The sequence below is a fragment of the Oncorhynchus keta genome, chromosome 5 (genome assembly GCF_023373465.1).
Source record: "Oncorhynchus keta strain PuntledgeMale-10-30-2019 chromosome 5, Oket_V2, whole genome shotgun sequence".
Taxonomy (NCBI): Eukaryota; Metazoa; Chordata; class Actinopteri; order Salmoniformes; family Salmonidae; genus Oncorhynchus; species Oncorhynchus keta.
This window is the reverse complement of record NC_068425.1, coordinates 33,063,316-33,079,786: the sequence shown is the minus strand read 5'-3', so window position 1 is coordinate 33,079,786 and position 16,471 is coordinate 33,063,316. Positions and strand designations below refer to the sequence as shown.

The window sequence follows — 16,471 nt, the reverse complement described above, 5'->3', positions numbered from 1 at the left end:
TAGGGAATAGGGTGCCATTTGGGACACTTACCGAGAGATTGAGAGGACGTTGAGATGTTTGCAAACATTTTCCTCATAACTAGATTATAATAATGTTGACACAGCGTGAAAAGCCCATCTAGCTGGGATTACATCATCTCCATCAGATCGTTATACTGTAACTTAATGCATCAAGGATGTATTATACCTCACAGGGTTTAGTTAAACACTGATTAGGTAAATAGGTTGAATTCCATGGATAGTAGTAGTGGGTTTCTGTGGACAACAAGCTGGAACAAGCTAGCTCTATGATGATACTACTGACCTCGGTGGTCTCCATGGGAAAATGAGAGGAAACAGTGAACAAAGCCTGCGGTTGTTATATTGCCTGTTGGTCTTTTGTTTATGAGAAAACAACTAGACTGTGGGTATACTGTGGAATTGACTGTTGAGATGTCTGAGATATTAGCTCAGCGGTCGAGAGATGGTCTCATGAATCATTTATTTTTGCCCTCATAGCTATAACAGGTCGTATACTGTAGAAACAGTTGGGGATTCGTAACCTCACTCCCCAGCTTGAAGTGCCTCTAGTCACACTGCTGAATATATAGCTATTCACTAGTGTTGTTGGCTAAGACTTTATCAAGGAGGGTGGTCAGGTGTGTTTGTGAGGCAGTGGTCCAGGGTTCTAGTCTTGGGTTGAGCTTGTTAGGGATGAAGTGGTTAAGCTAAGCAAGCACAGTGATGTCTGTCACACTTACTGTGACTGTGGTATGTGTATTTCTTGCCATACTGATAATTACAACTCTAACCTTGTACATTGTGTTGCATGACAGCTGTGTGCTAATACCTCTAGCGGATCTCAAATGTCTTTTCCCACAATCCTCTCACCTCACCTCCTCTTGAAACCCATTGGAAGAGATGGTCCGAGGGGGAGGGACCTCAGATCTTCTCCAATGCTTTTTTATGCATCCAACAGAATAATGATAAATTATAAATAGATATCAACGCCGGACACTCCCAAGAGTCAATCTATAATTAGAACAATGAAGGAAATACTTGATCACTCACTGTATTTGAGTAACTTGGATTCAATCCAATGCACGTTCCAGAACAGCAAACTGGACTATGGTAAATACTGCAGATGATGGCAAGAACGTAAAGTAACTTTAAAAAGTGTATTGTCAGCTGTCTAGTGTGCTGCTCTATAATGTGCCTTTGATTGAATCCCGGCCAAACTTTGACTATCTGTCTGTATCCATCCAGGTCTCTTCACCCTCTCCGGGTTGAGCGTTTACGTCAGCTACTGCCAACGGGCTCGGGAACTGTTGGAACCTGAGATTCTGGCCAGCGTCCATGTGTCCTATGGCTGGTCGTTGGGTATGGCCTGTCTCTCCTTCAGCCTGGAGGTGACCGCAGGCCTGCTGCTGATGCTGGCTGCACGTAAGGCCCATCTCATGGGACGTGACCATGGAGTCACCATTATCGCCATGGCCTGAAGAGGGAAAGAGAACGGACTGAAACTGGAAGGGACTTCTGGAAGGGTCCATTCAGAATCAGTCATTTTCATTCTCTGTTGCCAAACATTTTAAAACGTTTTCTGTTGCGTGCCCTAATGAACACGACCCCTGACTGTGACCACTGATCAAACTCCCCAGTTCATTGCAACTCCAAAGGACTGACTTGTATGTTACATGTTCTAGCTTTCTCCTCTGAGCTACTGGTCCATATTAGGACAGTCTCAGGGGCAAAATAACTCCACAATTCATCCCTCTCTGGACACATGGTCTCATTATTGGGGGCAGCAGTTCTATTTTGCTAATTGAAAGAAATTTGCAAGGATCCAATCATACACAAGGACACACAAAAATACACTCTTTCTGGCGATATTACATAGCAATTCACTAGATTCGAATGCTACAAAGGAGCAATGCTTTCGCATCCTCAATGGCTGGAGGGCAACAGTAGTGAATAAGGCTTTGATTACTTAGCTCCTCTATTTACTCTTTGGTTTACTCAGGGTTCACAGCCCAGAAGCTACTTTCAGCACATTCCATACATTGTCACAATCTACTAATTTATTAATGTTGTGGCTCTTTGCTAATCAATGAGTTGTTGTGAGATGAAGAAAGACACAACATTAATCACTAAGGACATTACTGCTGTAGGGAAGTTTGGTTTTGGATTCTCAGTCCACTTGTCTCTGTAATTGTGTATCGTAATGATAATAGACATTGTAGAATTTAATTTGGAAAAAAGGAAACGATCCAAGTTTCAAAATGCTTTAAGCGAATAATTGTCTAGGAGACAGATGCCTGCCTTGTACTTGCATCATGGCAGTCTTGTGTGTGTTTGTGTTATGTTCCAACTCCTTTCAAACCTTGCCACAGTAACATTAAATCATACGGACTACGAGGGCTAACAAAGGAAATGGGTTTGTTGTGTATGCTGCAGCACATCCTAATGACCCTAACATACGCAACTCCTCACACTCACAATGTAGAACAATGATCATTAGTCTGAAATACTGTCTCAGTGGGCTATTTTAGTCCCACACACAGTAGCTGCCCTTACTAACAAGTTCTCCTTGGGTTTCCACCTGCAATTAGTGCCAAAGGTCAATTGCATACCAGTAGTAACAAAGGACTAAAAAAGGTTCATAAACCCAACTAATCTGCAGAGAGAGATCAGCTACTGTACTTACCAGAAACAAAACCCTTCCTAAACAGAGAGATCAGCGACTGTATGTACCAGAAACAATAACCCTTCCTACAGAGAGAGAGATCAGCTACTGTATGTACCAGAAACACAACCCTTCCTAAAGAGAGAGATCAGCTACTGTATGTACCAGAAACAATAACCCTTCCTAAAGAGAGAGATCAGCTACTGTAGGTACCAGAAACAATAACCCTTCCTACAGAGAGAGATCAGCTACTGTATGTACCAGAAACAAAACCCTTCCTAAAGAGAGAGATCAGCTACTGTATTTACCAGAAACAAAACCCTTCCTAAAGAGAGAGATCAGCTACTGTATGTACCAGAAACAATAACCCTTCCTAAAGAGAGAGATCAGCTACTGTATGTACCATAAACACAACCCTTCCTAAAGAGAGAGATCAGCGACTGTATGTACCAGAAACAATAACCCTTCCTAAAGAGAGAGATCAGCTACTGTATTTACCAGAAACAAAACCCTCCCTAAACAGAGAGATCAGCGACTGTATGTACCAGAAACAATAACCCTTCCTAAAGAGAGAGACCAGCGACTGTATGTACCAGAAACAAAACCCTTCCTAAAAGAGAGATCAGCGACTGTATGTACCAGAAACAATAACCCTTCCTAAAGAGAGAGATCAGCTACTGTATTTACCAGAAACAAAACCCTCCCTAAACAGAGAGATCAGCGACTGTATGTACCAGAAACAATAACCCTTCCCAAAGAGAGAGACCAGCTATTGTATGTACCAGAAACAAAACCCTTCATAAAGAGAGAGATCAGCTACTGTATGTACCAGAAACAAAACCCTTCATAAACAGAGAGATCAGCTACTGTATGTACCAGAAACAATAACCCTTCCTACAGAGAGAGAGATCAGCTACTGTATGTACCAGAAACAAAACCCTTCCTAAAGAGAGAGATCAGCTACTGTATGTACCAGAAACAATAACCCTTCCTAAAGAGAGATATCAGCTACTGTATGTACCATAAACACAACCCTTCCTAAAGAGAGAGATCAGCTACTTTATGTCCCAGAAACAAAACCCTTCCTAAAGAGAGAGATCAGCGACTGTATTTACCAGAAACAATAACCCTTCCTAAACAGAGAGATCAGCTACTGTATGTACCAGAAACAAAACCCTTCCTAAAGAGAGAGATCAGCGACTGTATGTACCAGAAACACAACCCTTCCTACAGAGAGAGGTCAGCTACTGTATGTACCAGAAACACAACCCTTCCTAAAGAGAGAGATCAGCTACTGTATGTACCATAAACACAACCCTTCCTAAAGAGAGAGATCAGCTACTTTATGTCCCAGAAACAAAACCCTTCCTAAAGACAGAGAGATCAGCGACTGTATGTACCAGAAACAATAACCCTTCCTACAGAGAGAGATCAGCTACTGTATGTACCAGAAACAATAACCCTTCCTACAGAGAGAGATCAGCTACTGTAGGTACCAGAAACAATAACCCTTCCTACAGAGAAAGATCAGCTACTGTATGTACCAGAAACAAAACCCTTCCTAAACAGAGAGATCAGCGACTGTATGTACCAGAAACAATAACCCTTCCTAAAGAGAGAGATCAGCTACTGTATGTACCAGAAACAAAACCCTTCATAAACAGAGAGATCAGCTACTGTATGTACCAGAAACAATAACCCTTCCTACAGAGAGAGATCAGCTACTGTAGGTACCAGAAACAATAACCCTTCCTACAGAGAAAGATCAGCTACTGTATGTACCAGAAACAAAACCCTTCCTAAACAGAGAGATCAGCGACTGTATGTACCAGAAACAATAACCCTTCCTAAAGAGAGAGATCAGCTACTGTATGTACCAGAAACAAAACCCTTCATAAACAGAGAGATCAGCAACTGTACTTACCAGAAACAATAACCCTTCCTAAAGAGAGAGATCAGCTACTGTATGTACCAGAAACAAAACCCTTCCTAAAGAGAGAGATCACCTACTGTATGTACCAGAAACAATAACCCTTCCTAAAGAGAGAGATCAGCTACTGTATGTACCAGAAGCAAAACCCTTCCTAAACAGAGAGATCAGTATGTACCAGAAACAATAACCCTTTCTACAGAGAGAGATCAGCTACTGTATGTACCAGAAACACAAACCTTCCTACAGAGAGCGATCAGCTACTGTATGTACCAGAAACACAAACCTTCCTACAGAGAGCGATCAGATGCAGGTTGAGAGAGACGATCTTCAGACAAGCTCTCTGTGATAGGTGAGTTATAAACCCTGATAATGAGGTAACTGAATGAAAGGTGTGTGTCCATGTGGGTGTTTTTCAGTCTGTTCCTCTGTTCTTATCAACAGATCAACCTTCTCAACAGGGACGGAGGAATTTGGAATCCAGTTTGTACTTCATCTCTATTGAGGTGAAATCCTGGGATGAGAACAGACAGGACTGTCTGAGGAGAGACGCAGACCTGGTGATCATAAACAGCTGAGAGGAACAGGTGAGAGAGAGAGAGAGAGAGAGAGAGAGAGAGAGAGAGAGAGAGAGAGAGAGAGAGGCAGGCAGTAGAGCTGGAGTATGTATGGTTGAGAGAGAGAGAGAGAGAGAGAGAGAGAGAGAGAGAGAGAGAGAGAGAGAGAGAGAGAGAGAGAGAGAGAGAGAGAGAGAGAGAGCAGAGAGAGCTAGGAGTATGTATGGTTGAGAGAGAGAGAGAGAGAGAGAGAGAGAGAGACAGAGACAGAGAGAGAGAGAGAGAGAGAGAGAGAGAGAGAGAGAGAGAGAGAGAGAGAGAGAGAGAGAGAGAGAGAGAGAGAGAGAGAGAGAGAGAGAGAGAGAGAGAGAACAATAAGGGCGTCTGTTTAAAAATGACAGACTGATTAAAACAATTTCAGAGAGAGAGAGCTGAAGTATCATATGTGAGTGGGCAGAGTAGAAAGTCAGTGAATTATGTTCATGATTTTTCTCTGCTATTATTAGGTATTTATCCATGCATTACACAGGCATGAATTCTAGCTTTCCAAAAATGACCCGGTTATCCAGAAATCCCGGTTAGAACATGGCTGGAATCATGGGGTAATTAGGGAATTGTTGTAAAGTTAGCGGATTTTGGCAACGCTATACCGATGTTAGCTGATTTATTCCAGTGTGTTCCAGGTCCAGGAGTGAAGAACAGTGTTATCACCTAAATAAAGCATTAATCATTAAATGCCACTGGACATTGGAGGTTCTCTGTATCGTTACAAGGGGAGCGGACAGTGTAATAACTATCATGGCAGGGAGGACCGTGCTGAACGATGGTCATATTCTTCTAGCCCAGAGGAAAGCTGGAGCGATACACTGTGCAGTGAATCGCACTTCTGGATCTGTGAGAAGGTATCCATCACTGAAACTCAATCCCACACAGTTCACCTGAAGTTCAACCGAAGTCAACTACTCCCGTATAGAAAATGACATCTGTGTCATCTTACCTGGGTTTTTATTACGCTCAAACTCCTTTCAAACCCTCATGTTGCTAACATTAAATTGTGTTGACTCTTGGGGCTGAAAATGGTTTCTCATACTAATCAATCACACCTTACTCACGTATCACCTTGTGGAATGGCAATATGTGTGAGACTATACACTCAAAGTGACATGATAAGTGAAAACACGTTGTGGAGTGTGTCTGAATCAAATGTTTATCACATGGTACACCTATAGCTATGTAGACTCATAAACCAACATAGCTTTAGACCTACCATACACTGTATGTAGTCAGTGTGACTCATAAACCTACCATATATGTAGTCAGTGTGACTCATAGACCTACTATACCATATATGTAGTCAGTGTGACTCATAGACCTACTATACCATATATGTAGTCAGTGTGACTCATAGATCTACTATACCATATATGTAGTCAGTTTGACTCATAGATCTACTATACCATATATGTAGTCAGTGTGACTCATAGACCTACTGTACCATATATGTAGTCAGTGTGACTCATAGATCTACTATACCATATATGTAGTCAGTTTGACTCATAGATCTACTGTACCATATATGTAGTCAGTGTGACTCATAGATCTACTGTACCATATATCTAGTCAGTGTGACTCATAGATCTACTGTACCATATATGTAGTCAGTGTGACTCATAGATCTACTGTACCATATATGTAGTCAGTGTGACTCATAGATCTACTGTACCATATATGTAGTCAGTGTGACTCATAGATTTACTGTACCATATATGTAGTCAGTGTGACTCATAAACCTACCATATATGTAGTCAGTGTGACTCATAGACCTACTGTACCATATATGTAGTCAGTGTGACTCATAGATCTACTGTACCATATATGTAGTCAGTGTGACTCATAAACCTACCATATATGTAGTCAGTGTGACTCATAGACCTACTGTACCATATATGTAGTCAGTGTGACTCATAGACCTACTGTACCATATATGTAGTCAGTGTGACTCATAGATCTACTGTACCATATATGTAGTCAGTGTGACTCATAAACCTACCATATATGTAGTCAGTGTGACTCATAGACCTACTGTACCATATATGTAGTCAGTGTGACCCATAGACCTACTGTACCATATATGTAGTCAGTTTGACTCATAGACCTACTGTACCATATATGTAGTCAGTTTGACTCATAGACCTACTATACCATATATGTAGTCAGTTTGACTCATAGACCTACTGTACCATATATGTAGTCAGTGTGACTCATAGATCTACTGTACCATATATGTAGTCAGTTTGACTCATAGACCTACTATACCATATATGTAGTCAGTGTGACTCATAGACCTACTTTACCATATATGTAGTCAGTGTGACCCATAGACCTACTGTACCATATACAAGTATGTAGTCAGTGTGACTCATAGACCTACTGTACCATATATGTAGTCAGTGTGACCCATAGACCTACTGTACCATATATGTAGTCAGTGTGACTCATAGACCTATTGTACCATATACAGTATGTGGTTAATAAATATGCTACAGCTGCAGTATTTGGCCCTGAAATTCTGTGTTAATCGAATAATATGAATAAAAGTGTTTACATCCCACCAGGCAAAAATACATTGAAGCAACAGTCTGTGAATATCATCTGTCAACTCACTGACATTGAACATCAATTTGGTTAAAAAGGCACAAAGTGATCAACATACACTAATTCTCACCCGATTTTTAACAACAGGATTTTAAGGGTTAGTTTATTTCAAGTATTATTCATGTTTCTTGCCAACACAATTAAATATCAACCAAATGTTGAGGTTTATTCTTCCGATTCTCTTTGTGTATGATGGTTTGTGGTGAATCAATTAATTTCCTTTAGTTAGGCTGTTCAGATGTATCACTCTCTCGTCTAACTAGTCCTGCACAGGTTGCATCGTGTGTGGAAGCAGAAGACACACACTGAGAGGCTTTCAGGAATGGGTCATAGTTGGGAATAGCTCCAACCGTTCAAAATGTAGAGCCAAATTGGTAGAAAAGTATTTCAAAATGTGCCAGAAGTGCTAGAAACAGTTTTTACCACTCCGTTAGGAGGTATCCAAGGTTACTCACATAACCAGGGTTCAATGGACTAAACTGCACCTTCAGCTGATTGAGGAAAACACAGTATGTGCAGGAGATAAATTGGCGTTGTTCACTGTAACATGGACAATAAAGTTGTATTGTATTGTAGTACACAGTATGTAGTTTTAGTAAGTAGTAGGCAAGACAAAAAAATACCGGGACCTTTGCTAGCCTATTTCTAGACAATATTTCTGTTCATTTAGGGGATCCCTTTTTGCCTCATGACCACCATTAACATACGATGTTGGGGTCCCTCAGCTTCTGTTGTTGTTTGCTGCAATGTCATGTCAGTGTAAATGCTGTCAATAGTCATGTATGTATCAATATTGCTCAGTGTCCATGTGTTAACCTAAGTGTAACATCAATGTATTGTTCTTTGAGCAGACAATCTGCCAATTGGGCAATTTTCTCATAGGGTTTGTGTCTTTGTAAATAGCAGGTGCAAACTTGGCAGAGGAAATGTTCCTGAAACAAACAAGAGCTATCAGGAAAAAAAAAATATGTTTTTTTCCCCTCTAAGGCTGGGATTCAAACAAACATCACAGAGCTGGTAGAACACCTCAGTTGACAATTAATAAAGGCAGTTTTCTGTGGAGTTATTGGTTCCATTCAATTGTAAATTATGCCGGGTTCACGTGCTAGCCGGAACTAGGAAACTGGAAAATGTCTGCCTTGCTAACTGGTAGTAGTTATACATGTGCAGCATTCAACCGGTAAGCAAGTCAGACATTTCTGAGTTTCCTAGTTCTGTCTAACACGTGAACGTGGCATATTCTAATGTGCAGTGTGATGTCTGCACATTGTGGTTTGTTTGAATCCCGGTCTTAGTTTTTACATCTGTAAAATACACTGACATTATACCCACAGTATTGCATTGGAATAATCTTGTAACCTCTCTTTTAGAATGTTGTGAGAAGTCAGTGCAGGTTAGTATTGCGCATAAAATGCAAATACAGTATACTATTAAGTGCAAACTGGTTCTAAAGTTTGATAAATTTGACCATATAATTATGTTCAAAATGATGTACAATTACCACAATATAAAAATCCTAAGCTCTTGTCCTTACGAGGTGGCTGGCACAAAGACAGACTAATGACACTGTAACTTTCAACTGTTTTAAGCCTTCTTTGGTTCTGCTCACTGGGCAAATTACGTTTTATGCAAATGAACAATGACTTACAACATCACAACCACAGCTTTTAAAACCCCAATTTGTTCCAAGCTCACTTAAATTAGAAAATTAAGCTTTTTGCAATGCCTTATAAACAACACAACAGTATGTGTGCATTGTGCTGGAGAAACCAGATGAGGCTTATGTAAAGCAATGTTTCTCCAGACATTCCTATGGAGACACTCCTATGGTGGGCACATTTTTGGTTTAATGGAGCACCAACACATCAGATTTGACTAATGAAGGGCTAGTGAAGGGTTAGTGCTGGGCTGTTAGTGTTGGGCTGTTAGTGCTAGGCTGTTAGTGCTGGGCTGTTAGTGTTGGGCTGTTAGTGCTGGGCTGTTAGTGCTGGGCTGTTAGTGCTGGGCTGTTAGTGCTGGGCTGTTAGTGCTGGGCTGTTAGTGTTGGGCTGTTAGTGCTGGGCTGTTAGTGCTGGGCTGTTAGTGCTGGGCTGTTAGTGCTGGGCTGTTAGTGTTGGGCTGTTAGTGCTGGGCTGTTAGTGCTGGGCTGTTAGTGCTGGGCTGTTAGTGCTGGGCTGTTAGTGCTGGGCTGTTAGTGCTGGGCTGTTAGTGCTGGGCTGTTAGTGCTGGGCTGTTAGTGCTGGGTTGTTAGTGTTGGGCTGTTAGTGCTGGGCTGTTAGTGCTGGGCTGTTAGTGCTGGGCTGTTAGTGCTGGGCTGTTAGTGTTGGGCTGTTAGTGCTGGGCTGTTAGTGCTGGGTTGTTAGTGCTGGGCTGTTAGTGCTGGGTTGTTAGTGCTGGGCTGTTAGTGCTGGGCTGTTAGTGCTGGGCTGTTAGTGCTGGGCTGTTAGTGTTGGGCTGTTAGTGTTGGGCTGTTAGTGTTGGGCTGTTAGTGTTGGGCTGTTAGTGTTGGGCTGTTAGTGTTGGGCTGTTAGTGTTGGGCTGTTAGTGCTGGGCTGTTAGTGCTGGGCTGTTAGTGCTGGGCTGTTAGTGTTGGGCTGTTAGTGTTGGGCTGTTAGTGTTGGGCTGTTAGTGTTGGGCTGTTAGTGCTGGGCTGTTAGTGTTGGGCTGTTAGTGCTGGGCTGTTAGTGCTGGGCTGTTAGTGCTGGGCTGTTAGTGCTGGGCTGTTAGTGCTGGGCTGTTAGTGCTGGGCTGTTAGTGTTGGGCTGTTAGTGCTGGGCTGTTAGTGCTGGGCTGTTAGTGTTGGGCTGTTAGTGCTGGGCTGTTAGTGCTGGGCTGTTAGTGTTGGGCTGTTAGTGTTGGGCTGTTAGTGTTGGGCTGTTAGTGTTGGGCTGTTAGTGTTGGGCTGTTAGTGTTGGGCTGTTAGTGCTGGGCTGTTAGTGCTGGGCTGTTAGTGCTGGGCTGTTAGTGTTGGGCTGTTAGTGTTGGGCTGTTAGTGTTGGGCTGTTAGTGTTGGGCTGTTAGTGCTGGGCTGTTAGTGCTAGGCTGTTAGTGCTAGGCTGTTAGTGCTCGGCTGTTAGTGCTAGGCTGTTAGTGCTGGGCTGTTAGTGCTGGGCTGTTAGTGTTGGGCTGTTAGTGCTGGGCTGTTAGTGCTGAGTGCTGTTAGTGTTGGGCTGTTAGTGCTGGGCTGTTAGTGCTGGGCTGTTAGTGCTGGGCTGTTAGTGCTGGGCTGTTAGTGCTGGGCTGTTAGTGCTGGGCTGTTAGTGCTGGGCTGTTAGTGCTGGGCTGTTAGTGCTGGGCTGTTAGTACTGGGCTGTTAGTGCTGGGCTGTTAGTGCTGGGCTGTTAGTGCTGGGTTGTTAGTGCTGGGCTGTTAGTGCTGGGCTGTTAGTGCTGGGTTGTTAGTGCTGGGCTGTTAGTGCTGGGCTGTTAGTGCTGGGCTGTTAGTGTTGGGCTGTTAGTGCTGGGCTGTTAGTGCTGGGCTGTTAGTGCTGGGCTGTTAGTGCTGGGCTGTTAGTGCTGGGCTGTTAGTGCTGGGCTGTTAGTGCTGGGCTGTTAGTGCTGGGCTGTTAGTGCTGGGCTGTTAGTGCTGGGCTGTTAGTGCTGGGCTGTTAGTGCTGGGCTGTTAGTGCTGGGCTGTTAGTGTTGGGCTGTTAGTGCTGGGCTGTTAGTGTTGGGCTGTTAGTGCTGGGCTGTTAGTGCTGGGCTGTTAGTGCTGAGTGCTGTTAGTGCTGAGTGCTGTTAGTGCTGGGCTGTTAGTGTTGGGCTGTTAGTGCTGGGCTGTTAGTGCTGAGTGCTGTTAGTGTTGGGCTGTTAGTGCTGGGCTGTTAGTGCTGGGCTGTTAGTGTTGGGCTGTTAGTGCTAGGCTGTTAGTGCTGAGTGCTGTTAGTGTTGGGCTGTTAGTGCTGGGTTGTTAGTGCTGAGTGCTGTTAGTGTTGGGCTGTTAGTGCTAGGCTGTTAGTGCTGAGTGCTGTTAGTGTTGGGCTGTTAGTGCTGGGTTGTTAGTGCTGAGTGCTGTTAGTGTTGGGCTGTTAGTGCTGGGTTGTTAGTGCTGAGTGCTGTTAGTGTTGGGCTGTTAGTGCTGAGTGCTGTTAGTGTTGGGCTGTTAGTGCTAGGCTGTTAGTGCTGAGTGCTGTTAATGCTGGGCTGTTAATGCTGGGATAGTTCAAGAATATGCAATATCTAAGTCCCCCGGGAATGGATTTAGAAACAGGGAACCTAGGTCTTTTCACACGAGTGAGCCAAACCAAGCTGAGCCAAACCAACCTGGTCTATGCTCAGCGGTCTGGTTACACATCCACCACAGTTGCTGGAACTGTGTGTAAAAGGACCAATGTGAAAAGAAATAACCAACCCAGCACGGGTTGGTTTGGGTCGGCACGCATGGTAGTGTGAAAAGGGTACAAGTGAGTCACCAGGCAGTGGGGTCTGCAGGACTGCCACCAGGCAGTGGGGTCTGCAGTACTGTCACCAGGCAGTGGGGTCTGCAGGACTGTCAGGGGAGTCTGCAGGACTGTCACCTGGCAGTGGGGTCTGCAGGACTGTCACCAGGCAGTGGGGTCTGCAGTACTGCCACCAGGCAGTGGGGTCTGCATTACTGCCACCAGGCAGTGGGGTCTGCAGGACTGTCAGGGAGTCTGCAGGACTGTCACCTGGCAGTGGGGTCTGCAGGACTGTCACCAGGCAGTGGGGTCTGTAGTACTGTCACCAGGCAGTGGAGTCTGCAGGACTGTCACCAGGCAGTGGGGTCTGCAGTACTGTCACCGGGCAGTGGGGTCTGCAGGACTGTCACCGGGCAGTGGAGTCTGCAGGACTGTCACCAGGCAGTGGAGTCTGCAGGACTGTCACCAGGCAGTGGGGTCTGCAGTACTGTCACCAGGCAGTGGAGTCTGCAGTACTGTCACCAGGCAGTGGAGTCTGCAGGACTGTCACCAGGCAGTGGGGTCTGCAGTACTGACACCGGGACGTGGGGTCTGCAGGACTGTCAGGGAGTCACCAGGCAGCAGGGTCTGCGGGACTGTCAGGGGAGTCACCAGGCAGTGGGGTCTGCAGGACTGTCACCAGGCAGTGGGGTCTGCAGGACTGTCAGGGGAGTCACCAGGCAGTGGGGTCTGCAGGACTGTCACCAGGCAGTGGGGTCTGCAGTACTGTTACCAGGCAGTGGGGTCTGCAGTACTGTCACCAGGCAATGGGGTCTGCAGGACTGTCAGGGAGTCACCAGGCAGCGTTGTCTGCAGGACTGTCAGGGGAGTCACCAGGCAGTGGGGTCTGCAGGACTGTCACCAGACAGTGGGGTCTGCAGGACTATCAGTTGAGTCACCAGGCAGTGGATTCTGCAGGACTGTCAGGGGAGTCACCAGACAGTGGGGTCTGCAGGACTATCAGTTGAGTCACCAGGCAGTGGGGTCTGCAGGACTGTCAGGGGAGTCACCAGGCAGTGGGGTCTGCAGGACTGTCAGGGGAGTCACCAGGCATTGGGGTCTGCAGGACTGTCTCCAGGCAGTGGGGTCTGCAGGACTGACACCAGGCAGTGGGGTCTGCAGGACTGTCACCAGGCAGCGGGGTCTGCAGGACTGTTACCAGGCAGTGGGGTCTGCAGGACTGTCAGGCGAGTCACCAGGCAGCGGGGTCTGCAGGACATTCAGGGAGTCACCAGGCAGTGGGGTCTGCAGGACTGTCACCAGGCAGTGGGGATAGCAGGACTGTCACCAGGCAGTGGGGTCTGCAGGACTGTCACCAGGCAGCGGGGTCTGCAGGACTGTCACCAGGCAGTGGGGTCTGCAGGACTGTCACCAGGCAGTGGGGTCTGCAGGACTGCCACCAGGCAGTGGGGTCTGCAGTACTGTCACCAGGCAGTGGAGTCTGCAGGACTGTCACCAGGCAGTGGGGTCTGCAGTACTGTCACCGGGCAGTGGGGTCTGCAGGACTGTCACCGGGCAGTGGAGTCTGCAGGACTGTCACCAGGCAGTGGAGTCTGCAGGACTGTCACCAGGCAGTGGGGTCTGCAGTACTGTCACCAGGCAGTGGAGTCTGCAGGACTGTCACCAGGCAGTGGGGTCTGCAGGACTGTCACCAGGCAGTGGAGTCTGCAGGACTGTCAGGGGAGTCACCAGGCAGTGGGGTCTGCAGGACTGTCACCAGGCATTGGGGTCTGCAGGACTGTCTCCAGGCAGTTGGGTCTGCAGGACTGACACCAGGCAGTGGGGTCTGCAGGACTGTCACCAGGCAGCGGGGTCTGCAGGACTGTTACCAGGCAGTGGGGTCTGCAGGACTGTCACCAGGCAGCGGGGTCTGCAGGACTGTTACCAGGCAGTGGGGTCTGCAGGACTGTCAGGCGAGTCACCAGGCAGCGGGGTCTGCAGGACTGTTACTAGGCAGTGGGGTCTGCAGGACTGTCAGGGGAGTCACCAGGCAGTGGGGTCTGCAGTACTGTCACCGGGCAGTGGAGTCTGCAGGACTGTCAGGTCAGAACAGTTAATGTACATTGACAGATTATTTCCCATCTAATTGTTTTATCATCATCAGCTCTACCTGTGTATGATTGGCGGGACTTCAGGAGGGCCCTGCAGCGCCGCAGTCGCCGCCACCTCAAACCTTCACATACAGGAACTAAGCCCTCATGATCCCCATGGACACCGTTTGTTTGTTTGCAGCAATGGTATTGGTACAAGATCCTGAGGACTTGAACTCGAAGGTATGGCCTACACACTAGTGTGATTCTAAGCCATTCATTATGCAGAAGACGAGGTAAGTCTAGCTATTGCTGTGAAAAAACAATTGATATAATAGGGCTCCATGGGACATAAAAAATTCATGAGAGATTTTGTAATAATGGCTTCACCACTGGTGTGAACATTTACAGTTACTTGCGAAATACTGCACATGTACAGCGAGTCAGAATCCCCCAATTTATGAAGCACTCCAATTCAATGTCCAGTCAGCTCTTTGGCTGCAGGCACCTGCAGTCTTCTTGGTGTTAAAGGGCCAAATCAGCTGCTGCTACATCTGTTTTTGGACTTACAAATGAGGAATATGTACCCATTAATTCTTGAAGAATAGAACTTATAAATGAGTTATATGTACCCATTGATTCTTGAAGAATATAACTTATAAATGCCTCAGGAGCTTAATTCAACTGTCGTACCCCATCAGAACCCAAAACATAAGCTTGTTTTATTCCAATGTTTGTAAACAATATATATGTATAGAAATGTTGTATAGGCACATACTGTATCAAGGATGGTCAGTACTTGTATCCATAGTTCTGTCTATGAATTTGAGAGTGCTTACATTTCTCCAGCCCCATCGCTCAGCTTTTTACTGAACCAGGGGCGGGAGGCCACTTTGTTATTGTTTCTACTGCTGATTGCCGCTTTAAGGTTTCCGGTGTTGACTAGAGTGGTTGCTGTGAATGAATGACCAGAGCATGGCGATGGGGTTCTGGCAGCCATGCAACGATATATTAGGGCAGTCCAAATCACATTCAACTTGTGGATAGAGCCAGCGTAATATTTCAGCCCTCTCTCGCCGCATAATACTACCAAGGCTGACAGGGAGACATCGCTCTCTTTTGGCAGCGGCACTCACAGAGTTTTGACAGAGTGCTGCTATTTTAACTTGGGTATCTGCCGTTCTACTATCGGTGGGAAACAAAATTGCCTTACAAACTTGTGTTGCGGATACACACACCTGTGTTGCGGATAGTCACTGACCACTCTCCACAGGCCTGTTGCCGGGTAGGAACACATGACCTCCAGGGCTCCATCTAACCACGCTCCACAGGCCTGTTGCCGGGTAGGAACACATGACCTTCAGGGCTCCATCTAACCACGCTCCACAGGCCTGTTGCCGGGTAGGAACACATGACCTCCAGGGCTCCATCTATCCACGCTCCACAGGCCTGTTGCCGGGTAGGAACACATGACCTCCAGGGCTGTATCTAACCACGCTCCACAGGCCTGTTGCCGGGTAGGAACACATGACCTCCAGGGCTGTATCTAACCACGCTCCACAGGCCTGTTGCCGGGTAGGAACACATGACCTCCAGGGCTGTATCTAACCACGCTCCACAGGCCTGTTGCCGGGTAGGAACACATGACCTCCAGGGCTCCATCTATCCACGCTCCACAGGCCTGTTGCCGGGTAGGAACACATGACCTCCAGGGCTGTATCTAACCACGCTCCACAGGCCTGTTGCCGGGTAGGAACACATGACCTCCAGGGCTGTATCTAACCACGCTCCACAGGCCTGTTGCCGGGTGGGAACACATGACCTCCAGGGCTGTATCTAACCACGCTCCACAGGCCTGTTGCCGGGTAGGAACACATGACCTCCAGGGCTGTATCTAACCACGCTCCACAGGCCTGTTGCCGGGTAGGAACACATGACCTCCAGGGCTGTATCTAACCACGCTCCACAGGCCTGTTGCCGGGTAGGAACACATGACCTCCAGGGCTGTATCTAACCACGCTCCACAGGCCTGTTGCCGGGTAGGAACACATGACCTCCAGGGCTGTATCTAACCACGCTCCACAGGCCTGTTGCCGGGTAGGAACACATGACCTCCAGGGCTCCATCTAACCACGCTCCACAGGCCTGTTGCCGGGTAGGAACACATGACCTCCAGGGCTCCATCTAACCACGCTCCACAGGCCTGTTGTCGGGTAGGAA

At 46.6% G+C, this 16,471-nt stretch overlaps 1 protein-coding gene across 2 annotated transcripts in view; it reads left to right on the top strand.

Moving 5' to 3' along the window:
* The window catches only part of LOC118370443 (transmembrane protein 235), an 88,266-nt gene that overhangs the window by 57,015 nt on the left and 14,780 nt on the right, over positions 1 to 16,471 (top strand). The window contains exon 4 of one of the 2 annotated variants that reach the window (XM_052519643.1): positions 1,246 to 2,367. The exons of the other annotated variant lie outside the window; for it this stretch is intronic. Coding sequence (XP_052375603.1) covers positions 1,246 to 1,478 — 233 coding nt within the window. The 3' untranslated portion in view covers positions 1,479 to 2,367. Of the gene's footprint in view, positions 1 to 1,245; positions 2,368 to 16,471 lie in introns of those variants that run through there. 2 annotated transcript variants of the gene reach the window in all.